Source organism: Natrix helvetica, assembly GCF_964273705.1.
Source record: "Natrix helvetica genome assembly, chromosome: 1".
Taxonomy (NCBI): domain Eukaryota; kingdom Metazoa; phylum Chordata; class Lepidosauria; order Squamata; family Natricidae; genus Natrix; species Natrix helvetica.
Genome location: NC_138548.1, coordinates 90,015,534 through 90,041,397, shown reverse-complemented (window position 1 = coordinate 90,041,397; position 25,864 = coordinate 90,015,534). Strand labels below are relative to the sequence as shown.

The following is a 25,864-nucleotide window of genomic DNA, read 5'->3' as shown; positions in this document are numbered from 1 at the left end:
CTCTGAACTAATCTATCTCTTTTTATGGCTGAGCAGATGATGTGCTCTTCAAAATAAATACAAGTTAATGAAAATAAAATAAAATTAGCTACACTGTTAGCTAAATGTTACTTGCCAAGAGGTACAGTAAGTGCGGGATATACAAGCTAAAGCTTAAGCAATGAAAGTTACTCCTTTGGCTTATCCAATGTTGTAACTTTCACCTAGTAATGCATTCTCATGCCAATGCTTCAGTTATGTGTATAGTCATACTGCACCGTGGTAATATTAGTTGGTGACCATGTATATTTTGGGAATTTGGCAAGTGGCAATACATGCTTGGCATGCATTTTGTATACAGAGAAGGCTTATGTTTGGGCTTCCATATGAAAGTTGGGACTGCTAAAACAGAGAGCAATTATTTAAAAAAGTAGGGAGACTGGGACAGAAGTATAGCTTTAATTTTAATGCATTATCCTGGATAAGTATGAGTAATCATACAGTCATATCCTGTACAATGTTTTGACAGAACTGAAGATAACATGCTCTCTGGGAATGGCCAGGACTACTCCCTTGTACACAGAATGTTAACAAAGCTAAATTGTTTGCACTTCCTGAGATGGGGAGATGACTCATGACAGAGAAAATGTACCAACTTAGAATTTGAACGCATGCAGAGAACCAACCCTGTATTCAGAATTAGAGGTTTTTCCAGACTTCTAGTTCAGTAGTAACTGTGATTTCTTTACATATACAGCTGTTGATTCACACATCTGAGGAAATACGGATGAGTGTGGCTTCCTCCTGTTTTGTTTTGCATAAAGGGAGGCATAAAGCAGCAGCCAGTACACAAATCTCAGCACACCTCAATTTGTTACTGAAGATTTTATCACTTAAACTTGCATGTCTGTCTGTCTGTCTGTCTCCTGGAGGTTTTTCAGAGGGAAAAAAAATCAAGGAAGCGTGGACTCATCCAATTGCCTATTGTAAGTTGCTTGATCAGTAGCACCATGTTTTTAAAAGCATCTTAAACCTGTTTTTAGGATGGAGAGCTTTCCTCTTAAAAAGCTCTTCCTTCCTTGTTAGGAAATACATGAAACTTATTTTTAAAAACTGGTGCCATCAAATCTCAGCCAAAGCTACCACTGATGTATACCAAAAAAAATTAATTTCATCCATGCAAAAAGAGTTATCATTGTAATATTTAATATATTAACACATATGCCATTATGTAGACCAGGGGTGTCAAATCAAAGGTCCGTGGATCTGGCCTGTGGTGTGCTCAGTGGCGTAGCGTGGGGGGTGCAGGGGGTGCCGGCCGCACCGGGCGCAACATCTGGGGGGGGCGCCCTGACTCGCCCCGCGCCGCCCTTTGCCGGACTGTGGCCGCCTCTTTCCGCGCCCGGCTTGGCCCGCGAACTAAGCTCCCCGGCCCCGGCCCGCCCAGGCCCCTCCTGCGCACCGCCTACCTCCCAGCGGAGCCGCCAAGACCCACCATGCCGCCCCCACGGGAGCCGAAGGAGAGCGGCGCTGCGCTCCGTCTGCCCGCGGCTGCAACGCCACCGCGTCCTCCCGCTCCGCCTGGAGCGCCCCGGGGAGCCGGCGCCTTCCCGAAGCCCCCGGTGCGCCTCCCACCCCCGCGGCACCTGCTTCCCTTCAGTCGAGCCTTTTCCCGCTGCCCTGTCGAGCTCCTCCTCAGGAGGAAGGCAGGAGGCCAGCATGGAGAGCCTCACTTGACTGATGCGGAGCAAGGGGCAGCTGCAGTCGGGCCGCCCTCAGGTTAGGGGGCGCAAATTACTTGCCCCGGGTGCTGACAACCCACGCTACGCCACTGGGTGTGCTTAAATCTGGTCTGTGGGGCTGGCCTGAAAACAGCAAAGGACTGGCCCACAGTGCCTCTGCCAGCGAAAACGGAACTCAGGGGGCCACACTCCATTTTCACTGGCAGAGGGCTGCAGGAGGCAGCCGCAGTCAAAAACAGCATGGGGGGGCACACAGCCCCCCCCCAGCATCATTTTTGCTGGCAGAGGGCTATCAAAACAAACTAAAAACAAAAGGAGAAATGTTTCCCCTTTTGCATTTGAGCATGCAAGAAGGGACAGGAAAGGAGAAAGAGAAAGAGGAAGGACAAATAAAAAGATGGGAAGATAGGAAGACAGCAAGGAAGGAAAATTAAGGAAAAGCGGAAGGAAGAAAGGAGAAGGAAGGGAAAGGAAGGAAGGAAGATTATAATAAGAATGAAGGAGGGTCTCAGGAAAGTTCTACCTTAGCACTTGGCCACCACAAGTGCCCCCAACATAAGTCCCGTGTCACGCCCACCATGGCCACACCGTTTGGTCCTCCGAGGTCAAACCCAACCCTGATGCGGCCCTCAGTGAAATTGAGTTTGACATCCCTGGTGTAGACAAACATTGATTTAAATGGTTCACTTCTAACAATAAATAACTGCTATCCCTTTTTTCTACTGTGCAAATGCTTTTCACTGATGGGTAACTTTAGGGTCTTCGTTCTCCTCTTTTTATATCTTTCAACTGCTTTTGACTAGGCTGCCATCCAAATAGAGAACATGTGGACTGTGATCATGTGCATTGACATGATAATCCCATTTCGTCCATGCACCAATGTGTTTGCAGCTATTTCTATTGAGAGGCACAATTTTCCTATCATTTCTAACTTGACGAGCTCCCTCTCCTGGATTTCAGCAGATACCACTTCATAAAGGACAGGCTAGACTTGCTTTCCAACCAGTTTAAGATCCCCTTTATTACATCCTGTTTATTTTTTCCAGCAATGCAAGTGCTCTTCAACAAGTACGCCTTACATATTCTTGTCAGATGGAGCAGCCTTGGGTGTGTTGCTTCTTCAATTATGTAACCTTATATACAGTTTCTGACTGAACTGCCCAACATCGCCGAGGGAGGAATTATGTAAATTGTAGTTCTTCAATATCTGGAACATGACCATGTTCCCATTTGGGGGAAGGGTATTCTTTTCGATCTGAGCTGCATTTGGATCTCGGATCAAATATTCTTTCTTCATCCAGTGTATGGCAACAATCCTTTAGAATCAAATTATAATAAATATTTACAAGCTAAGGGTATGTACATATTATGGAGATCAAGCTGCATATAGCCTAAAGAGACTTAATTGAAATACTGGAAATCTAGTCAGTAAGCATCTAAAGAATCAAAATGATTTTGTGGAAATTATATCAGATAATTACATCATGGCCTATTAGCCCAGAAGTTTATACCACTGGATTGAAACTCACTGTGAAAGACCACCAGAATTTTCATCCTAGTTCCTTCTAGAAAAACAGAAATATAATAATCACAACATAATTTGCAGAGAAAATTCTTCATGCAGCTGAGAAGAGTCTCTTTGCTTTTGTTTGTTTTTAAATTTCCCACAGGTTCCCATGTTAACACCTACTGCTTTTCTAATGTAGAATGAATTAGGATTACTCACACACATCTTGGATGGTAACAGTAGTTAGTATCTTGAGGCCCCATGATATTATCGCAAATACTGAAATATCTGTTGAATAAACAAGCAGTATGTGGCTAACCTAAACAAATCTGGTTTATACTTGGAGACCACAAGATTTTTCAAGTTCCTTGCCTAGCCCTAGGGTTCTAGGGCTTGTGTTCTTAAGTCCAAGAGAGACCTCGAGGGAGCCCCAGGGCTATGAGTTGTACCATCAACCTCACCAACTTGAATTTGTGTGGACCTACTCCAGAGGTGGTATTCAGCAGGTTCTGACCAGCTCTGGAGAACCTGTAGCGGAAATTTTGAGTAGTTCGGAGAACCGGTAAATACCACCTCTGACTGGCCCTGCCCCCATCTATTCTCTGCCTCCCGAGTCCCAGCTGGTTGGGAAGAAATGGAGATTTTACAGTATCTTTCCCTGCCATGTCCACCAAGCCGCACCACGCCCACCAAGCCAAGCCCACAGAAGTGGTAGTACAAAATTTTGAATCCCACCACTGATTTCTACTCTCAAGATTTTCCAGCAAGCATGCTGGCTGCAGAATTCTGAGAGTTGGTCCACACAAATTCAAGGTGCTTAGACTATGACATTGAGAAAACCAGAAAGAATTCAATGGCACCGTTCGTGTCCTGATGCTGTATACCTGCTGATACTGATGCCACATGTATGGCAGTGGTGAAATTCAAAATTTTTTGCTACTGGTTCTGTGGGTGTGCCTTGGTGGGAGTGGCAGGGGAAGGATACTGCAAAATCCCCATTCCCTCCCCATGCTGGGGCCGGCCAGAGGTGGTATTTGCCGGTTCTCCGAACTACTCAAAATTTCTGCTACCAATTCTCCAGAACCTGTCAAAACCTGCTGAATTTCACCCCAGATGTGTGGGTCCACCAAGTCCCCAAGAATTGAGCTCAGCTTAAAGGAACTTCAACCTTTGCTTTGTGTTCTGATTGAGAATGCTAGAAGCTGTCATACTCAAAGGGTGACATTTTGTACCCAATACTACCATCACTGTTTCCTCCTTCAAACTCACCTGGAAACATCTGTCGAGCTCCAGGAAAGTCAGAGCTGAATCTTTTAAGTAAAAATGGAGGAGAATTAAGAACACAAACGGCGACTCGGAAATGCCTTTCTTTAAAGATTCGTCATAGTAACGGATGAGTTTATGCGGGCTCTTTAATAAAAGAAAAATACTTTAGACCAGGCTTCAGACGACATCAAATCCTTTTTAAAAACATGTTAATACTCGTATTTGACTATTAAAAGCAACCAATTTATCTCCGCTCTTCTGTACGTCTGCAACACCTCCAATGCCTACGGAATCAAACGGGGTGCGCGGATTTAAGGGATTGGTGGGAAAAGCTGGGCAGCACCGCCACCTTCCGGAGCGGCCCCTTGAAAAAGACTCGGGGCGGAGCGCACTCCGGAGGGGCAGCCTCTTCCTCTTGTGACGCCTGGGAGCGGCAAAGTCGCGGGGAAGCAGGAAGTAAGTCTCAACGTTTTGCTTTTTCTTTTTTTTATATAAAAAAAATCCAGATTCTTAAAATGAGCATATCTCGCCAGGATCGCGCAAAATGTTAGCTACAGCAACTTTAGAAAGTTTTCTATGTCATTAAAAGGATGCATTGTAAAAGTAGAAGTCGGCAGACTAGTTGGTTAAAAAGTAGTCGCGCGGAAGTTTTTCAAAAACTTGTTTTCGTTTTAGGATTCTGCTTGTTCAGGAATTGTAATAGCCAGAAGTTGCAGACTCCCGAAAAGAGAAAATCGGCATTAAAGAGAGAGAGAGAGAGAGGGAGGGAGAGAGAGAGAGAGAGAGACTTTTTTTAAACTGTGCTTGGCGTTTGCCTTCTGACAAAAACTTCTAAACCTTCTTTGTATTCTTTCTAGGTTTCCGGGAATGGATCCCTTTCTGGAGTTGCTGCACTCCTTTTCAAGGGCCTTGTCGCCCGCGGAGCTGAAAGATCTTAAATTTCTTTGCGGGGGCCATATTGGTAAAAAAAAACTGGAGGCTGTGAGCAGTGGCATTGAGCTCTTCGCGATTCTCCTGGAACAGGAAAAAATTGCGTACAATGATGTAGAGGCTTTGAGATGGATGCTCAAAAATCTGAAAAGAGAAGATCTACTAACCCAACTGGAGCAGTACCTCAAAACAGTGGATGGTGATCCAGATCATCAGCTAGAGGATAAACAGAAATGTAGGTTGCTCTTTTTGCTTTTTGATCTGAAAAAAAAAGAGGTGCTTTGGACCTTGAAGGGCAGGGCTGCAGTCCTCCGTACACTACTTTGCAATGTTTCCCACTGGTTATGAGGGGATTTGTTTTTTGGTAAATATTCAGGCCACTAAGGTTGATCTATAGGTGCTATAGGACACTTTGGGGTTATTTTTGTGAAATATAAGAGTCAGGAATGCTCTGTGGAATGTGTAAGTCTAAGGTGTCTGGTTCAAAAGGCAAATTGCTTCTATCCAAACAAGCTGCTCCATATTAACTATTGGTTCTTGGCACACCTCATCCCACCTTCCCTTACCTAGAGTTCTCTTGTCCCTCAGGTACCTGCAGGAGAGAAGAGAGACATAGGAGAAAGAATATTATTAAGTAACTGCAGCCCTTAGACCTTTCTCAGTTCTACTCAGGAGTTTTATATATTTAAAAAATGTAACTGGAAACTTTGGGAACAATAGGTTTCAGTTTTTGGAGGGAGAAGCTGTACATATAGGTCTTGATTTAATGCTTACCACATTGTCACCATTCATAGTTATGATGGACTTCCCTAGGGGCATTTGTGACTTAAATTAGAAGTTCCGATGGTTGCTGCCCCCCCCCTGCAGTCATGTGATCACACCAGGCGCTCATCAACTAGGCTGTATTTACATCCATTTGCATTGTCCCACGGTTACATCATGTTTTGTGACAACTGAAAAACGGTATCTACTTCCAGTTTTTGGCAAAACCAGGCCCATTGCAAACCATTGGTTTCCTTAACAACTGCAGCATTTGCTTAGTGACGGCCACAGAAAAGATCGTAAAACAGATCAATCACATGGGTGACCCAACTTACGACTGACATTAACTACAACTAGTCATAACTCAAGGACTACGTGTAATAAATTTAAAATCATCATTGTGGTAGTTCTGTAATGAATCTCACCTGCTTAATTTGAACTAATCTCCCAGCTGGCTGGGGAATTCTGGGAGTTGAAGTCCACAGGACTTAAAGTTACCAAGGTTGAGAAACACTGCCCAGGAGGGTGCAAAATCTAATGACGATTGAAGGGTGTTGATTAAGAACAAAATTTCTGAGATTCCCAGAAAGCTTGAAGAAGAGAACATGAATAGCCCCATGTTAACGTTTCTGATAGCCACGCCCTACCTGAGGGAGCCAGTGTTGTCCGAGGACACTTAATGTGATGATGTGGCCAGCATGACTATAAACAAAGGTGCACAGAATGCTGTTACCTTCCCACCAAAGTGGTACCTATTTATCTACTTGCATTTGCATGCTTTCAAACTGCTAGGTGGGCAGAAGCTGGGACAAGCAATGTGGGATATAGCTATCAATATTTATCATATTAGAAATTGAAATTGAGATCTTTAAAAATACTTATTTAATAATATTGAACCCCTAAGCAGCAAGAGTTTCAGAGAAGGACAAGGAAGGGATAAAACTGATACATAAAAGATGATGCATATATATCCCACTGCAATTCATCTATTTGATATGTAGCATGTTTTTCTTTCTAGATAAACTGAAGAAAGCTTTTGAAATCGTATGTGAACATGTTGGAAGGGACTGGAAAGCGCTCGCTCGAAGACTTGGAATTTCAGATGTCCAGATGGAGAGGATTATGACTGCTAATCCCTACAATTTGCAAGAACAATTGATGCAATCTCTAATAGAATGGCAAAAATCAAAAGGAAAGGAAGCAAAGGTGGAAGATCTAATAAAAGCTCTCAGGAACTGTCGAATGAATTTAGCAGCAGATTATGTTGAAGAAGCTGTGAAAGAAACTGAAACTCAGTAGGATCACTCAGACGAGACTGTGCTGGCAATGAATTAAAAATTCACAAGAGAAGACTGTTTATCTGCCATAGAAAACATGGGAATTTATAATTCAGTAAATAGATTATATTGAATTTTAATTCAGTGGAATTCCGCTACCTGAGTGGTTTTCTTTAGAGGCTACAGTCATCAGATCTCAGCAAGACTCTTATAAGAATAAAATTTCAACACAATTTGAACCAGTCCTTATCTGTATGGTCCCTTTCAGATATGATAGGGCTACAAATCCTAATCAATATGGGTGGAGATCTTTTGGAATTGCAAAGGCTTAGGAAAAGCAGACAAGTTCATTTCATATATTTAGATGGGAACACAGCCAGGGCTTTCCTTGCAACAAGTGTGAAGAAATAAAGTATGCCTGGTCTGAATTTCTTGGATTTCTTGGCAATTTGAAATCCAAAAGCCAGCCAAAAGTATATTTGGGATTTTATACCGTGTTTCCCCAAAAATACGACAGGGTCTTATTTTCTTTTTACTTACAAAATATGGCCCTGGGCTTATTATAGGGGAGGGCTTATTGTTTTGGGGTTGCCGGGCGGCTTCTCCCTTGCGAACTGGCTCCTGAAGAGCCGGGCACAGCCTCAGGAGCGAAGCAGCCATGAGGTGACCAAGCTCACGAGCAACCGCCTGGTAAACCCCCTTGCCAGCCGGGCAGAGCACCATTCACTGACCTAGGGGGTATCACTAAGGCGCCAAGCCACATGGCGCTCTGCCCGCTCCCCAGCTCCCATGGCTTGGCACATGGCGAGCGCCTGTTCCGCCTCCAGTAGGCATCAACATGTTCAGGCTCAGCTCTCCCTGCAGTAGCTGCCACCGCTGCTGTGCTCCGAGCATAACGTCTTCTTTGGTTCCAAACTCCAAAACTTGGCTGCCGACTCTTCCAGCAGTGGCCGCTCTAGGAGTGCGCTCTATGGTTGTGGGCTGGCTGCTGGAACTCTGTAAGAGAATCTTCCGGACACAGTCTTCCAGCAGCCAGCCCACAACCATAGAGTGCACTGCTAGAGCGGCCGCTGCTAGAAGACTCGGCAGCCAAGTTTTGGAGTTTGGAACCGAAGAAGATGTTATGCTCGGAGCACAGCGGTGGCGGTTGCTGCAGGGAGAGCTGGGCCCGGACATGTTGAGGCTAGGAGGCATGCCTGCTGGAGGCGGAACAGGTGCTCGTGCAACCCCCTTATCCAGCCGGGCAGAGCTCCATGCACTAACCTAGCGGGTATTCCTAATGTGCCAAGCCGTGGGAGCTGGGGAGCAGGCAGAGTGCCACGTGTCTTGGCGCCTTAGCAATACCCCCTGGGTCAGTGAATGGTGCTCTGCCCGGCTGGAGAGGGGTTTGCTGGGCGGTTGCTCGTGAGCTTGGTCACCTCATGGCTGCTTCGCCCCTGAGGCTGTGCCCGGCTCTTCGGGAGCCAGTTCGCAATGGAACAGCCGCCCGGCACCTCCCCCCTCTGGCCAGGCAGAACGCCACTTCCCAACCTAGCAGTATCCCAGAGGTACCAAGCAATGTGAGCGCCTTTCTCCCCCCCCCCGGCTCCTACGGCTTGGCGCCTTCAGGATACCGCTATGTCGGTGAGCGGTGCTCTGCCTGGCCAGAGGGAGGGGTTGTCCAGGGGGTTTATTTTTGAGGGTGGGCTTATATTTTTGCCCATGCGAAAAATATGGCAAGGCTTTAGTTTCAGGACAGGTCGTATTTTCGGGGAAACATGGTAGTTTTGCCTTCATTTTCTAAGCTGTGGAATGGGCTGATAATAGGTAACAAGAAAGCAAAATCTTGACTGCATTGTAAGTGGCTTCTTGTTCCTCTTGCAGTATTGTGGAAATATAATTTCTACTGATAGTTCAGTTTGGAGTTATTATAGATGAGTTACATATGAGGCTTTCAATAATTTAAATGTGCTTTTTAAATTAGATAATTAAAAAAAATACAATAATGTCTGATAGAATTTTTTTTCAATTTAAGTTTCTTTATATCAGCACTAGGCAGCCTATAAGTGTATACTCAGCTCAAAAGGTCTTATTTACTTAGACCCTGAGAAAACCATTTTTCCTTTTCCCCTGCATTTCTTGCTGTTACAATAATACAATACAATAGTAGAGTTGGAAGGGACCTTGGAGGTCTTCTAGTCCAACCCCCTGCCTAGGCTGTTGGAAGGAAGAAGACCAAGAGAAGAGCGGATGGCAGAATGAAAAGCAAAACTTATATTCACTGGTTTTGGACTGTACCCAGCACTCATGTCCAACAAATAATTTTAAAGATAAGGTGACTCTCAACTAGTGTCTGAGCTGCAGAAATGAATGCTCATTAGATGGCAGCAAAGTGACAGAAAAACGTTTTAACATTTTGCTTTCACATAATAGTTTACCAAATCTTTGTGGCCAAATTTCTATTCAATTAAAAGATTTTCCTAATTTTGCATGCCTTTGTGTTTGCTGTTTCTATATAGATATACAGTAGACAATTTATTCATGACCCTATTAAGATGAACACAAGGAACGCCCCTGTATCTGATCACCCTAGCCATAGATACTGATGTAGCCATGGGCTGTATTTTCCAGTAACTCTTCGTGCAATGGCCTGTAACAGCTTAATTTTCAGTTGTGAGAAGTAATAATAAAAAGAAATAATACGGACTCCTTTCAAGCTAGCATATGCTAATAGCTAACGATGGGACATGATCTTAAGCTGTTTCCTCTTGAAAACAGTCACTTAAGTGAGACGGATATTGTAGAAATGTGATGTATAAATGCAAATAAACCTACAAAACAACTTTGGTCCACTAAATTTGCACTTTGCATAATCCCAAACTGGATAGAGTTGGAACCTCCGAGTAGAGTGAAATGGGTACAAATCTTGAACTGGTCATGTTCTTCCTTAAATTATCCAAATAATCTTGCAAAATATCAAACAAATGGCCAATGTTTATGACCTTACCCACTTTGGATCACACTGGACCAACAAAAATATTCTATGGGACCCTGACTCATTGTAATTTCCAACCTGGGATCTTCTCTGTGCAGTTATCAAACATTCCAGGGCCCTGCTTTTTGTCTTTATAGCTTAGCTCAAACAGCATACTGTATTTTGTGTGTAGCATGCTATACGGTATCTCAATGGCTTCATTTCTACAAAAGCAATTTTAACCACTGTCTCCTCCCAATTAATAATGTTCTTTGAGTTAGATTTAAAAAAACACAGCTGTGTTATAATTACATTTATGATAACCTGTAATTGGATGTAGGAGCGTTTTTGGAGGCGAACCAATAAAAGGAACATAGCAGCCACAACCTTGAAAATTCTGCCCCAATTTACATTCATTGCACATAGATAAAAAAGGGATGAATTTTTGATTGCATGCTTGTGTTGTCATGACTATTTTTACCTTCTCTCACCAGGGATATCCCTGATTGGACTTACACAAAGCCCACCTCTTAGAATTGTGCTTCCCCAGCCAAATTTTCTCCATTGAAAATTATAAAACTAAGTTAAGGAACCTCAGGGAGTGTGTGTTTCCGCCAAAGCCACATCCCTCCATGCTAGCACAGACAAGTATAACCCTTGCCAACTGCTTTGTGCTTTTTAAAAAAAGATAGCAAAACAGAACTTTGGAAATTAAGAAATACAAGATGAGTCAGGAAAGAAAAGAACTAATAAAAAGCTGGAAAATATGGCATAATCTCATGGGGAAAAAAACTTTACCAAAGGCACTTGAATGGGCAAAAATAAACTATTAGGATCTACTTAATAGAATAGAAATTACCGTAAAATATATTTCTATAAAGAATTAAGGGCTACAAGGGTCTACAAGCCAGTTCTATTAAGTTTTCAGCTATACAGTACTTTCAAGCACTAAAGTCTTAAAAATTACTTCAGCAAGGTCCCATTCTCCATCTGCAAGAAACAGTGACGTGCAGTCAGGGAAGGCACAGCCTCACCACTGTCATCATGAAAAGAAAAAAAAATGTAAAAGGAAAAAGACGAGAGCTGAGGTCAGGCTGAGCTAGTTGCTGACTCACCGTGGATGACTCTGCTTAACTGTTTAAAAAAGCCTCTAAAAAACGTGCCCTCTACTATGAGGCAGGAGAACTGCATGCCTCATCTAGTCTGACTTTAGGTGTTTTATGATCACTCGAGCAGAGTTAAGCAAGGGTTAAAAGCCTAAAAATTCCTGACGTAGGTGAGGCATGCAGTTCTCCTGCCTCATAATAGAGGGTGCTCATTTGGGCGGGGCTTCTTCAGAGGACCCTAGGCAAGAGCAGAGTTGAAATCCTCTCTGAAACAGCTGGAAAAGGTACGTGTGGGTCGGAGGGAGGGGGAGGAATTCAAACTTCATCCTCCTGGTGCGGGGCTTTGGGCAAAGGCTGGAGGGAAGGACTCTGGCTCGCTTGTGCTCTCTCTCCCCAAGTGTAGTTTGATTGCAGGCAGAGCTACATTGCCTTTTCAAACCTGTAATCAATGAAGCTGGGCTGGATCCTTCCAGGGCTGGGGAAAAGTGTGTGTAGTCCAATCCAATGTGTGTGTGTGTGTGTGTGTGTGTGTGTGTGTGTTTGAGAGAGGGGGGAGGGAGGGAGAGAGGGAGGAAGGAGGGGAGGGGAGAAGAAAAAGAAAGAAGGAAACTTCTTTCACAAAGGAGAAAAACAAATGCTGTTGTTTTAAATCGGAACTGAGCATGCCTGGCTATGGAATTCTGGGAGTTGAAGTCCACAAGTCTAAAAAAATTTGAAAACCACCACTGGGTCAGTGCCTCACCAGCCATAAACCTCACCACACGTCACTGGCAGGAAAATAGACATACTTCTATACTCCCACATAGCTGTAGACATGATTTAGAACTAACCTTTTTCCAACCTATCAACACAGAAATATGCCCAATAGCAGCATTATTCTATTGTAGTGCAATAGATCTGGGGGCTCCATGTTGGGGAAAACTGGGTGCTAGCTTTAGGACTTACTCCAGGTAAAGATGATCTAAAATGGGCCCCCAACCCCTGATCTGTGAACCGGCAGCAGTCCATCGCATGCCAGCAACCAGGCCATGAAAACAGCCCCATCCGCAGGGTACAGGCAGCACATGAGACCACGCCCTATCCAATCCACAGAAAATCCTCTCTCCAGGGAACTGGTCACTGGTGCCCAAAACGTTGCAAGTTGCTAATCTAAAACACAATAGGGGTTACCTGAAATATAGGGTAAATCATATGTGGTTGCCATAGCATCCTCAGACAAAGTTTGGATATTTTGATATTGTTTGAGAGCTGGATAGGGAAGTCTAATAACAGAGTGATGCTGATCTGGAATGACTTTCATCTCAACAGAGTGCTTTGAAAACTGGAGTAGAGGTTGTTCTGTGCTCCTGCTTTGAGCACCTAGAGAAAAGGTAGGGTATAAACTGAACAAGTTATTATTATACTTTATTCCATTTATAGGCTGACTGATCAGTTACTGGAACAACCACTTCATATACAGTAGCTTCTAAAAATTAAACAAGAGAGTCAGAATTGTTAGATTAAGCTAAAATGGCACTAATTAACAATTTAAAATTTCTGTCACCTAGGAGGATGAATGAAGCTTGGATGTCCAAGCAGAAAAGCACTTATTTACAGTATTGTTGACTGTAGTTCTAAGCATGCATTGCTCACCTTTCGTAGGGAGAAGCTTGTAGTCATGTTATGGTCTTTCAGTAATAACATAACAGGAAGCAATTTCTCTAGTTATAGGTGTTAGAAAAACTTGGGTGGCTGAATTGTTGTTCTAATACACCACAATTTAAAGCACACAAATTCTACCAAGAGGAAAAAGCCACAGTTCTATACTGGAAGGCTAGGCGTATTTTTTTTTAAAAAAAAAGCTGTCAAAACCCACACCTAACTGAATATCTGCAATAGGAAACTAATTTTAAAATCCCTATATGATGGAGCACTACATACTAATTATTCATTGCCATGTCTCCTTCTATACCTCTCACATTTCACTGGACGTTTTTTGTCTTATGTGTTATGGAATACACAGTTCCTGCTGAAACCTGTTTTTACATAATTAGACAATTAACATACTTTAGTTCCTCATTGTGCTCCCCTCCTTTTCTTAAGGCAAAGCTTTGATTGCTAATAAAGCACACAGAAATCCAGACGTAGCGAAGTATCTTTCCATATTTTGCGACAGGTAAGCTGCAAAGGTAGCTCTAAGTTGTAAACCTTCCCCCACATCAATATAATAAAAAAAAAATACATATAGGAATGTCCAACCATTTTTAATATACTTCGGGTATAGGTTTCTGATTCTGATTGTTGCAGTATAACATTAGCAATGACATTTTAAAGGCATGGGATTATTTATTCATTGCATTTACGTCTTGTTTTTTCTCTGAGAATCAAATCCATTTTATATGGGGGTCTCCTCAAATTTTATCCAAACAAGTTACAAAGTGAGTTTGGCTGAGAGAGAATGTCTAATAAAAATCATCTCACTGAGCTCCATAATTTAGGTGGCCTTGAAATTTTACAGTCTGTTAACCACTATACATTATTATCTATCCACAGAGTAATGGCATTAAATTTGGGTGCAACTCAACAATCCACCGCTTGACCTCCTTTCAACTAAGACTACATTGATAAGTGGGGAGGAAGACTATGATATGTTCTGTAGGGAGACAAAGACAATGAATATGGCTGGGATTGTGGTTCATTTCTGTTCATGTACTGTATGTAAGTGAAAATGTTGGCAGTGAGGTCTGTTCCTTCTAGTGGTTGCCACTGGCTACTGCCCACCCGCCAGGGTGGTACTGAGCTAAACAGAGCAAACCAATGTCAGGCCCAGGCAACAAGTAAGTTGGCCAGTCTTTTATTGCAACCGATGGATCTATAGCCATATCTGTCAAAATGCAGACATAACCCAGATGCTGTGTTTGATCATGCAAGATCTCATTTGTAAATCTGAAAAATGGACCCTGCACCTGCTAGGAAGATGGTAGTGATGGTGGTGGTGATGGTGATGATGATGTAAATGAAAATGTTATTTTCCCCTTCTGTCACATGAAGTTACAATGCAGTGAGTAATAGTAATTTGAAGACTATTTTGGAAATTCCAGGTGGAACATAGCCCTGCAATCTCTGATGGGACAACTCTGAAGTGTGAGACAGCATTGTTCAGTTTCTTCATATCCTCTCTCTATATTTTCGGACAGGCATAGGAATCCTTCAGACCTTTGATTCCACCAATAACATGAATGTGTGATCTTTTTAATATGTTATCCAATCTCACAGGGTATCACATCCCAATTATATTTTTTGAACTGTTGGTTTCATGTGTCTACGTATCAAATTTACAAAGCCTCTGGTGGAAATGTGATGATACACTGATCAAATTCTGCAGCTTGCCAATGTCTTTTTCTACCTCTTTTTGAAATCATTATCTCAATGATAAATGGACAGTATTTGACAATAAACACTTGGAAATGCATTCTTCATGTGAACACTTGTAAACTAAATTTTTGGATCAAACGGCGTGTTTGTACATGAGAATTGTAATGGAGGTACATCTCTAGTAATGTTACATTAAATACTATTTTCTGTCTGGTCTCCCTTGAAGCTGTTTGCAGTGCAGCATATTGCACTGATAATTGCAGAAGAGAATACTTGGCTATGATTCCTTTTTATCACATAAACACTTTAATGAGCCCATGTGCAGCCTAGGTTTGAGTTCCTCTTGTGTTCAAAGAGAAAAATCAAGCTCTGTGTACAATTAATACATAGCAAAATGTTTAACTGAAGTTCTGGTCCGATACTACCAAAAATTACTTTGGGAGAAGCTTGGAAAATCAATACGCAGGATTGTGGAAACTATGCTTTCTCTTATTTTTGGTTACAGCACTAAACTTTTCTGCATCCATGCCTGGGCATTCTGAAACAGATCCTATTGGGTTGAAACCAATGGTACCCCTCGGTTTTTGAAAAACAAATACCACTGCAAATATACCAATTGCAGCGAGGCGAATAGCTTTGCAAGAGCTTACTCATCTTGTCCCCTACTTGAAGGAGTCTACTAGTCATCTAATCTAATATTACAATTACATTTAAAGTAAAATGATTTACTGTGCTCTGAAGATTGGAACTTCACTTGTCGACTGTAACTGTAACTTTGTAACTACACTTATCAAAAATACCTATTTTCAGAACCAGAGGTTTAGAAAGAATATTCCTGCCTCCACAGACTGTGGTTGCAGCTTATCCAGGAAATCTAGCTAAGACCTGGACTATCATGTGCTCAAATAAAACTTCAACTTCTGGGCAGACTGCAATGCTTATGGCTAGGAATAGGATGGAAATCACAGTGTTGTACAAATAAATTAATGTTATCCGAAGAAAGTAAGAAAGTAAGAGGAACACTCTGGAATACTCCATAATTAATCAATGACCTTCTAAAGTCTGGCGGCATTACTTGGACCTTCCAACATGTACTGATCAAAATCAAATTATTGCAGGCTTCTGTCTCTTTTTGTGATTTGACATGCTAGAAGTTGTGGGAAGCTATCACCCACCACTCTCCTAGAAAAATGAAATAGTTTAGGAAATATTAAAAGGGCAGAATATTTCCCCTGAAAGGGAGGCAGAAATTCAGCCCCCCACCTTTGTCAATGGGCCATTAAGGCCCAGTCTATTCTGCATAACAAAGATCTACCTCCTTCAGGCAGAGCAATGGTAGGAATTGCCCAAAGTCCATTATCACCCAGCAAGGCTCAACCAAACTTGGGACTTAAAAAACAACCTACAAAGTTACCCCTGCATGGTCCCTGGAATCTGACAACCAATCAGAATACAAGCTCAAATTCAAAAGTCCAGAGAGGGCATAAAACACAGGCACTCTCAGTATCTCTGCCCTTTTTGCCCAGGACCTCAAACCATGTGATCCTGTTCATCATTAAACCATCTTTCAAAAACAGCCACCATGTCTCCAGTGTCTTTCTCCCCACTTGGAAATGAATCCAGAAGGATATTTCTTCCAACAGCTTTAATAAAAGCTGTTTTGTGAGATGGGCAGCTATATAAATTTGACAAATGAATAAGCACTTACTTGCTACTATAGAATGCTTTTGGATCTGCCTGTACACATGTACTAGCCAGAGTTCCATGTTGCTCCCTCCTTCTTGATTTTCTGCAACTTGTTACTGACCTAATTGTTCTCCCGTATCTTGAGCTAGGATGGTGGCTGAGCCTCTTTGGTTTTTGGTTCTGATCAGCTGTATTCTTTCTTAGATATGTATGTTGGGTTCTTTAAAATGCCATTTAAAATTTTAAACTGTGAAACGCCCAGAGTGGTTATGGAGCCAGGTAGCCGCAAAACTGAAATAATTAATTAATTTATCCAGTAATCAATAGCGGCATACAGAGACTAAGAAAGATGAACTCTTTTTGATTGTTGAAGGAGTTCCGAACAAGTAAATTTGCACAAGCAAAATTTCAAGTGAAATTATGACAAAAGCCTTTCCTTATGGACTTTGGTAATCGTATGTCCTGCTGTTTCCTCTTCACTTCCTTTTTGGTTTTCAGGACATCCGACAGCTCCTTATTCACCCTGCTGGCTTTTTTATGAGCTCTCTTTATCTTTCCTTTGGATCACAATAGCCTGAAGTTGTTCTTCTGATAACATCTTGTTCTATAAAGCAACTGTAGACTCATCCCTTTCATCCACTATTCCCATCTGTGTAGTTTCCTGAAATCTCAGGGGGGAGGAGTTGTTTTGTTCTTTTTTGTCCTGATGTTCCTAGGCCCACTTTCTTTCAGGAGTGTTGTGCTTCTCTGTAGAAAAACAGTTCTTATATCTTGCTGCAAAACCATAACAATTGAGTTGCTTTTCCCCACGTAGATTTCCAGTGCAAAAATGTTGGTATATAACATCTTGGCACTGTGATCTCAATCCAAGAACTTTCACCTACTTCAAAACACCCTTTTTACATATCCCCACTAAATCAGAGGTGGGTTGCTCCCAGTTCGGCATGGATCGCCCACCCTTGCTGCATTTTTAGCTGCAAGGATAAGAGCAGTGTCCAAATAAAAAAATACCTGTCAGTAATTGATATGTCTCCTTTTATCAGTTCCCTTTCACAAAAGAGTGGAAAGTGTGGCTGAGTAAGCAAGTGATGACATTATTACTATATGCCTGTTCTTTTTTTTTCCAGAGCAGTAATGAGAATTGAGTCCCAAGTCCAAACTCCACTATTATCCAGAAGGCAAGCAGACAACAACCGAGCAACTCATGGTTATTCTTGCTATATGTTCTTATTGCTATCAGTTTTTGTTTTCTGACATTTTTTGGTTAGGCAGGCAGCCCACAGTGAAGAAAAAGAATTGAATTTCTTGTTAGGGACTAATTCTGGGCTGTGACTAAATAACCAACTGCTGGTAGCCGTACAGAACATACACATTCTGTAAGGAATTCTTGGGACCTTTTAAGGAGATGCATTCTGATCAAACAAAGCTTTAATTGGGCCTATTATGCAAGAACTAGTACTAGTACTAGAACTTGTTCTTATGCATCTTCTATTCAACCCTCTGCCCTAGGCAGTTGTTCTTATTCCATTCTGGACAAATGGTTGAAAACCAACAGTGATGGACTATTCACAACTCCAAAAGTACTCCCAATTCAAGGAGGCAGGCTGTTCCATTGACTAATTTTTCTCACTATCAGGAAATTTATCCTTAATTCCAGGTTGGAACTCTCTCTGACTAGCTTCGACCCATTGCTTCTTGTCCTGCCCTTGGGTGCTTTGAATAAATCAACTCTCCCTTCCCTGTGACAGCCCTTCAAGTATTGGAAGACAGATTTTATGTCACACCAAGCCTTGAGTCTGTTAGGCTAAACATACTCATTTCCCTTACCTAGTCATCATGTGGTTTAGTTTCCAGAGCCCTTATCATCTTTATTGCTCTTCTCTGCACTCTTTCTAGGGCCTCAGCATATTTTTGTATCATGATGACCAGAACTGCACACAGTATTCCAAGTGTGACCTTACTAGCGCAGCATAGAACGGTACTATCACTACTTGTGTTCTTTATGCTATTGTTCCTTTGATGTAGTTTAGGATTGCATTGGCTTTTTTTGGCAGTTGCAGCACACTGCTGGCTCATACTTAAGCAATGTTCCACTGAGACACTTAGATTCCTCTTACAGGTACTACCTGTTGGGCAGGTATTGTCTGTTCTATACATACAGTATATATAGTATTTGGTTTTTTCTGCCTAAGTGCTGGATCTTATTTTGGTTACCACTGTTGAATAGGGTCCAATGCTTAAGTCTGTCAAGGTCTTTTTGAATTTTGAATCTATCTTCCAAAGTGTTGCAGTTTCCCCCAGCTTAATGACATCTGCAAATATGATAAACACCCACCCACATCTAAGGAATTTATGAAGATGTTCAAGAGCATTGGGCCCAAGATAGAATCTTGACATATCCCACTACACCTATATAGATGTAACTCCATTGGGCTGGTCAAATCCGCAACACTATTGAAACTGAACTGCTTTTTCATTATTCACAGTATTAAAGTATCAACTGCTATCCTATTTGGCAATGATTTTTTCTCTTATATTCTAGGTTTCACACATTTATTAATGAGCTTTGAAAATTTAAGGTACAGTAAATACAAATGCCATTTCACAAATAGTAAAATTTAAAGAAATTAACATATTGTTAAAATATTTCCTAGATGTTTAGAATTTATCCATTTACAAAGAGGGTTGAATACTGAATTATTTGGCCTGGATTATTAAAAAAGCATGATTATGCATTTCTGGAAGGCGATGTATGTTCTTTGAACAGAAAGACAGGACTGCAAGATTCTGTCAGAGTTCAATTTAGTCTTTAAACATAATTATTAAGATTGGGCAATGTTAAGCTTCAAAGTTAATGACTATAGGCTAGACCGAATTCCTGACATTTTGCCGGCAATGGTGGCTGGCATTTTCAGAAGCAAGGTTGTCCACTATGCAGAGCACTGAACAAGGATTGATTGGGCTCCTGTGTTTATAGCTGGGTATCTGATAGTTTATTGGTCTTTAGTCAATCTAGTTTCCAATTGGTGCAGCTTGGTGAGAGCTGGTCTCTGACTGGTTGTTGTGCCTGAACCTGATTGAAGTTCAATCCGTGAAAGCTTCTACTAGAACAGTATTAATGTTCTTTAATAGAACAGAATATAATTATTATTTTGTATGTAAGTAAGGGGGGCTAATTTTACTTTTAATTTTAAGCTATGGCCTAAAATACACTGCATCCATTGAACTGTTTAAGTCACCCAATTTTCTGTTTCATTGCTCATTTCTTTCTTTTGCCTCTCTTCTGGAGAGTCCTGGTCTTCTCTTCATGTGCTCTCTCATGCTGCTAATGCTTGGGATAACTTGTTTTGGTTTATTAATTTTTTATTTATTATAAGTAGTAGTAGTAGTATTCCGGCAACCCCTTCATTTTCTCATCTAATTCATAGGTCTTCACATTCTGGCACCCTAAGTAGTTCCTAGCATATATTCCCTTAGTACAATCTATAATTGCTACTTAGCAAGCAGCAGTAGCAGCAAGTATCCTGTTTGTGAACTCAGTAAAAGTTTATTTTCCCAAAGGGCAAAAGTTAAGGGGGAAAATGCTTTGTTTATGAGTAATAAAACTATTACCCAAAAGCTAACTACATTTACTCAAAAAAAGGTCCACTTTGCTTCTCACATTCCACTTTTCTACAGATACATATGAATTGTCAGTCCTTTTTGGAATTCTTCTTTGACACTTGATTGGCAAACTACATTATCTGTGCATTCACCAAGGTGAACAAATTCACCCAAAGGTGACTTTCTAAGGCTCCCGCTTTAACTGTAGCTATTTGTAATAACTGAAGTAGCCAAACCTTGTTCACTCTGTAACACATTAACTGGTTGAGTAGTTTCTCCTCCTTGCCCTTCTCTAAATTGCTAAACTCAAGTTCTCACAAAGTGTGGTTCTCCTCCTAGAGATGTCCAAGTTTCTTTTCCCCATCCCCTTCCTTTGCACTCCCCACGGATAGAGCTTTCAAAGTATTTCTAGCAGGACCATTAAATTCTGTAACAGCTTTGTTCTCTATGCCATCTGTCTGGTAAACTCGCAAGATTTTTTTCTTGCCATGCACATGTATACATCCGAGCTAGACTATGTTATTTCTGTGTCATATTATGTGGATACATATATATGTCATATATGTAATCTATATATATATAAAATCCAACTACCACTCACTCATCAAGAAATCTCCACAATGGTAAAGCCTACAAACTTGAAACTTGGCACATATGTTCCTCTTGGCTTCTAGGTGCTCGCTAAGAAAGGATTTTTCAAAATGACCATCAGATCATTAGTATTTCTCCTACAGTAATTAGCACTTTCTGATGCTAAGTTCTACTCCCCCTCCCCACTTGAAAAGAACTCTGTTCCAAATGCCAGTTGCCTCACATTCCGTTACCTCAGTTCAAACTGGCAAACGTTCCACTTCTTCACTCTGGAGCGGTCTGGGGCTCCTTACAGTACTAAATGTTGGTACCTCACCAAAATGTCTATGCCTTCCATCTATGGAATTGCTTCTGGACTCAAGGCAGCGGGAGCAATATTCCCTTATGTGTTTCAATCACTGACCATCACTGAGCCAATGAATTATGAACCGAATTTCTCCTGCTTAGCCCAATTACATAGTTTTGTCATGAAGCATGGGTATCCAGCAAGTGTTATATATATGCTGGTCTTATCCAAGAAACTTCTTCAGCTCTGACTGGATGGTGGGGAAATAATTGGCAAGAGGCCAAGAGTCAAACCTCCAAGGGCAACTCTCGGTAAGGATTCCCTTGGGACCGTTGAAGAGGGAGGGGGGAAGGAAGGAAGGGGAACCGTGGCCTTTCAATTAGTACTGCACACGTGTTGTTTATTTAGGAGAGGGACCTCCGTGTTTGACGGACCTACTTCCCAGCTATGACAAAAGCGAGCGAGCGAGAGAGAGAGAGAGAGAGAGGGAGCGGGAGAGAGAGAGGGAGGGAGAGAGAGAGAGACCGCGGCCAGCTTTCGTCTTCCAGCTCTCAGAAGGAGACACGAGCTTGCCGCCAGTGCCCTAAAACCAACCGCCGTCCCCCCAAATCTAGTCTGGCTTCGCTGAGGGAGGGGGGGAGAGTAACCTCCCCTTCGCCTTCCAGGGCGAGACGAAGGCCCCGCCGCGCTGCATTGTGGTCCACGCCGTTGTATCTTGAAGCCGCAGAGGCTGTCGGGAAACACGGGAGGCGGCGGCTAAACTCCGAGCGGCGGCCGAAGGCCCGGCTGGAAACAAGGCATTCCCCTCGCCTCCTGGAACTTCTCAAGCCTTCCCTGCAGCGCTGTCCCGGGCCGAGTTCGCCGCCTCCGCTGCCGCCGCCGCCCATCGTTGGGGACTCAGAAGAGCCTTTGGGAGCATCTCCGAATTTAGCTACCTCGGATGGGGATGTGGAGGCAGGAGGCGGAGCTACCTGGGCAGAGAAGGCCGAAGTTGAGAGCGAGAAACGGAGCGCAAAACTCCTCTCTGGCGCGGCGGGTCCCCTGAGGCCTCCGAAAAGCAACCTTCTGTAGACCCAGGAAAGTCTTCCCGGTGAGGTGGGGGGGACGAAACTCCGAAGAGGTTCCCTCGGGGCTCTTCACCCCGGTCCTCGCAACTTTTTTCTCCGCTTTCTGTGCTCGTTTAACTCTTCCTGCCTCGTGAAAGGTGGCGGTGCGGAGAGCTCCTGCCTCCCCGTGGAAGAACGGAAGGATCATGGTTGGCACCCGCATCCCAAGGACGGTCTTTGGATCTTGGTTCTGCTTTTGAAGCTTTTTCGCAGCAACGTCCCATCCCCGCACACCCCCAAAAAGAGGAATTATAAATGCACGGGAGAAGACACGGAAACTTAAGAGGCGGAAGAGAAGGAGTGTCTTCTAGTGCCTCCGTGAGAACTGTAACAGCTTCAGCTGCTGCTGCTGCTTCTTTTTTGGTTGAAGTAAATGCCTTTGTGACCTAAAGTAAGATTTCTACATCATGCACAATTTGCCGGCCCAAAGACGTTGAGAAAACATTCGGTCTTTTATTCCCCGCACATAACGCCTCGCCTTTGGGGGGGAAAAAGACTTGTGGACCAGTCTTCGAAGAAGGGAGCTTAGTATAACATATCTTGTTTTAACCTTTTGCTTACTGCTGAAAACTAGATGAATTGATCCTCCTGTTGGTTTATCTTTTGTTAGGAAGATTACTTATTGCCTTGTGTGACTACCCAAGGTGGAGATTATTTAATGAATGAACATTGTAGTCAGGGTGTATGGCTGCTCTATCATTTCAAATGCTTTTGGAAATCGTTATGCAAACTTGCTGAAAAAAGCTGATATTGTTGGGAAAAATTGATCTCTTTGGACAAATCTCTTTTATCAAACAAGGTAAGTGGATCAGTTAAAGCTTGCTTAGTAAACACTTTAAGATTATGAGATGTGAGGGATAACTAGAATAAAATAACATGTTAGGTCAGTCTGGTTACATTGTTTGGTTTTAAATGATTAAACTCATTCTCATTTTATTATATAGCTTTTAAAATGTGAGAACTCAAATTGGAATGGAGAAAATTATTTACATTTAGCTCAATAATTACAAACTGTAAAGGGTAAAAAACTTTGAAACAAATTTGGTGGCCTTTAATAAATAGGAGCTGTTTCCCTTTTTAAATGATTCACTTCAGGAAACTTATTAAGGCTTTTTCTAATGCTGTACCAGAGTTTAAATTCCCATATATCTTAATTCAAGCTTTGAAAGTTATAGAATCACAGAAAAGCTTATAACTTATTAATAACATCCAACATTCGCTTGGGATGGAAGGATTTAGGTTCAAAACTCTGTTAGTTCAGGGTTTAATGATTTATTTGTGATAACACTTATTTTTTCTTTTGAACTTTTTAAATACAGTATTTCCTAAGAAGTTTCTTATTATTAATTTTTAGCATTCAGTTGCAAAAGGGCACCTATAGTGTTTCTGTATTGATATATTTCTTTAAAAGAAATTGTGTGACAATCTCCCCCCCAAAAAAGCTCAGAGAAATGGAAGTAGGTAGTAAAAGTTTAAAAATTACCGGTAATTAAAGCAATTATAAGACTGATGGTTGATTAATAGTCACATGGACAAACAAGTTTGCTTTATTCCTGTTATGTCTTTTGCTGAATGCATTTTTTTCAAATTAATCTATCTGCAATAATGCTACTGATGCATTTTCTGTACTAGCAATTATTAATGCAGATTAGAATGTCTTTACTTACCCATAAGCATGCTGGAATCAGATAAAGCTCTACCCCCTTATATTTTTCTTTAGCACATACTAAGGTAAGTTAGAATTTTAAACAATTACCCATGTCAAGTGAATTTTAGCATGGGAAATTATAGGGAAGTTTTATCAAGTTATATGTTGCGCACAGATGTCTGATACTATAAATTTGTAATAAAATTGTGACAAATTCAGATAAATATAATTGGATGCTTGTAGCTAAATAACATTGTAGCATCTTAGTTTGGCTAATTAATTTGAATTGGTATTTTTATGGTTTCATAATTAATCTTAACATTAATTTCAAGATGATGTGTGAAGTGATGCCGACCATCAGTGAGGCAGAGATTCCCTCAGGGGGAAGTGGAAACCGTGGTTCAGGTTCTCCCCTTCAGTCGGATGCTGATTCCCATTTTGAGCAATTAATGGTATCCATGTTGGAAGAGCGTGACCGCCTCTTGGACACATTGCGAGAAACTCAAGAGACACTTGGATTGACCCAGGGTAAACTACATGAAGTTGGTCATGAGAGAGATTCTCTACAACGACAGCTTAATACTGCACTTCCTCAGGTATTTATTTAAATGAAACCTTTTTTAAATTTAAAAATGTTAAAACCAATATATTAGTTTAAATTCTTTTCCCAAACAATTATTGGCAGGAAATAATAAACCACCAAGTAGATTGTGTTTTTCAACAATTAACTTAGAAAAATAAGTGTTCTAGAGAGATTAGTTTTAATTCTTTTAATGGGATTTCTAGGAATGATGAAGCAAAATATTTGAGTGACAGAGTTTGAAAGGTTGTTTTATTGTCATTCATTACCCATACAGTTTAAAAATTCTAGATTTTTTTATTCTGAAGTTGTTGGCAACTAAATCATAAGAGTTATTAAACTGAAACATTTGTTGGATAATACTGTAGTGAAGAGAAAAAATTACTTACCATGCAGGAAAATGTAATAAAAATATATAATGATCATGTTTATAATGGTGGGTTTTCTTACAGAAAACCTAACATTAAACCAATCTTTGACAAGAACTGTAGCTTTTTAAAAAGTATAGTAGAATGACAATTCTGGCTAGAAGAAAAATAAAAAAGTATTTACATGATTAGCAGGTGCAGCATCCTGCTGTTCTGACTGCAGTAGCACTTTGTCATCATAATATATCCCTTTATAAGGAAAGACATGATATTTCAACTTTAACTTACAATTGTGGATTTAAAAACTAAAAATATGCAGCATATTGTGACTTAACCACTATAGTCTTAGCTTTTCTCTGAAATTTCATATAAACAGCTTCAATATATTATTTTACTAGTCTGGCTGACTAAAAACTCTGAACAGTAGTGTCCACGGTATTTTCTAAGCTTTCTTTAACAATGACTTGTCCAATGGCACCCATAGAACTTTACATCTGAGTGAAAATTTTATGTTTTCTCCTTGGTAATAAGAGCACCACAACATAACCATAGTTTTCAGCAATATAACACTTCCCCAATATTTTGATGTGGTCATCAATATATTGTGGAAGAGGATCTTCACATATTAAAAGATAGGAAAATCAAGGATCATATGAATAAGATTCTTTATATAGATTTGTAATAGCAATAGCTTGATTCCACTGTATAACATATATATGAAGTATTATATTGTAAGCTACCCAGAGTCATTGACTAAGCTATGTGGCCATAGGAATTGAACAAATAAATTATAAAATTATTGTGCAGATAAGCACATTTGTGGGTGCTCATCTGCATAACAATTTTATTTGTGTGTAAATGGTATATGTATGTATATATATATTATTCATATATATTATGCATGCATAATATTTGAATATTTTTTCTTAAAGTCCTTTCTCACAAAGTCCTTTAGCATTCTCCTTTGTATATCCAAGACTTTAGCAAGTCTCCTTTATATATCCAATTTAAGAAAATTATCCAGATCACTCTTTTGGTTTGTTATTTGTATATCCCTTAATTAATTAAGGCATCAACAGGTTTTATTTGTATATCTGGTGTAGCATCTTTTTCCATATCA

The 25,864-nt window shown here is 41.2% G+C and overlaps 2 protein-coding genes and 1 long non-coding RNA gene across 7 annotated transcripts in view; 2 read left to right on the top strand and 1 right to left on the bottom strand.

Annotated features, from left to right (window-relative positions):
- Positions 1-2,716: 2,716 nt before the first annotated feature.
- LOC309382535 lies at positions 2,717-4,631 on the bottom strand. Its single transcript, XR_014173679.1, has 3 exons — positions 4,498-4,631; positions 3,448-3,516; positions 2,717-3,037 (listed from the first exon to the last, which is right to left on the bottom strand). It is a non-coding gene; the product is annotated as an uncharacterized lncRNA (long non-coding RNA).
- Positions 4,632-4,810: 179 nt separating this feature from the next.
- FADD (Fas associated via death domain) lies at positions 4,811-7,702 on the top strand. Its single transcript, XM_081934151.1, has 3 exons — positions 4,811-4,950; positions 5,352-5,659; positions 7,205-7,702. Exons 2-3 carry the CDS (start codon positions 5,362-5,364, stop codon positions 7,483-7,485), a joined length of 579 nt encoding a protein of 192 aa, XP_081790277.1. The 5' UTR covers positions 4,811-4,950; positions 5,352-5,361; the 3' UTR covers positions 7,486-7,702.
- Positions 7,703-21,593: 13,891 nt separating this feature from the next.
- PPFIA1 (PTPRF interacting protein alpha 1) overlaps positions 21,594-25,864 on the top strand; it is a 60,015-nt gene continuing 55,744 nt past the window's right edge. Inside the window, exons 1-2 of one of the 5 annotated variants that reach the window (XM_081943875.1) lie at positions 21,594-22,947; positions 24,129-24,392. In XM_081943875.1, coding sequence (XP_081800001.1) covers positions 24,129-24,392 — 264 coding nt within the window. In that variant the 5' untranslated portion in view covers positions 21,594-22,947. The remainder of the gene's footprint in view (positions 22,948-24,128; positions 24,393-25,864) is intronic. The other 4 variants (XM_081943876.1, XM_081943877.1, XM_081943878.1 and 1 more) reach the window with 4 other exon arrangements.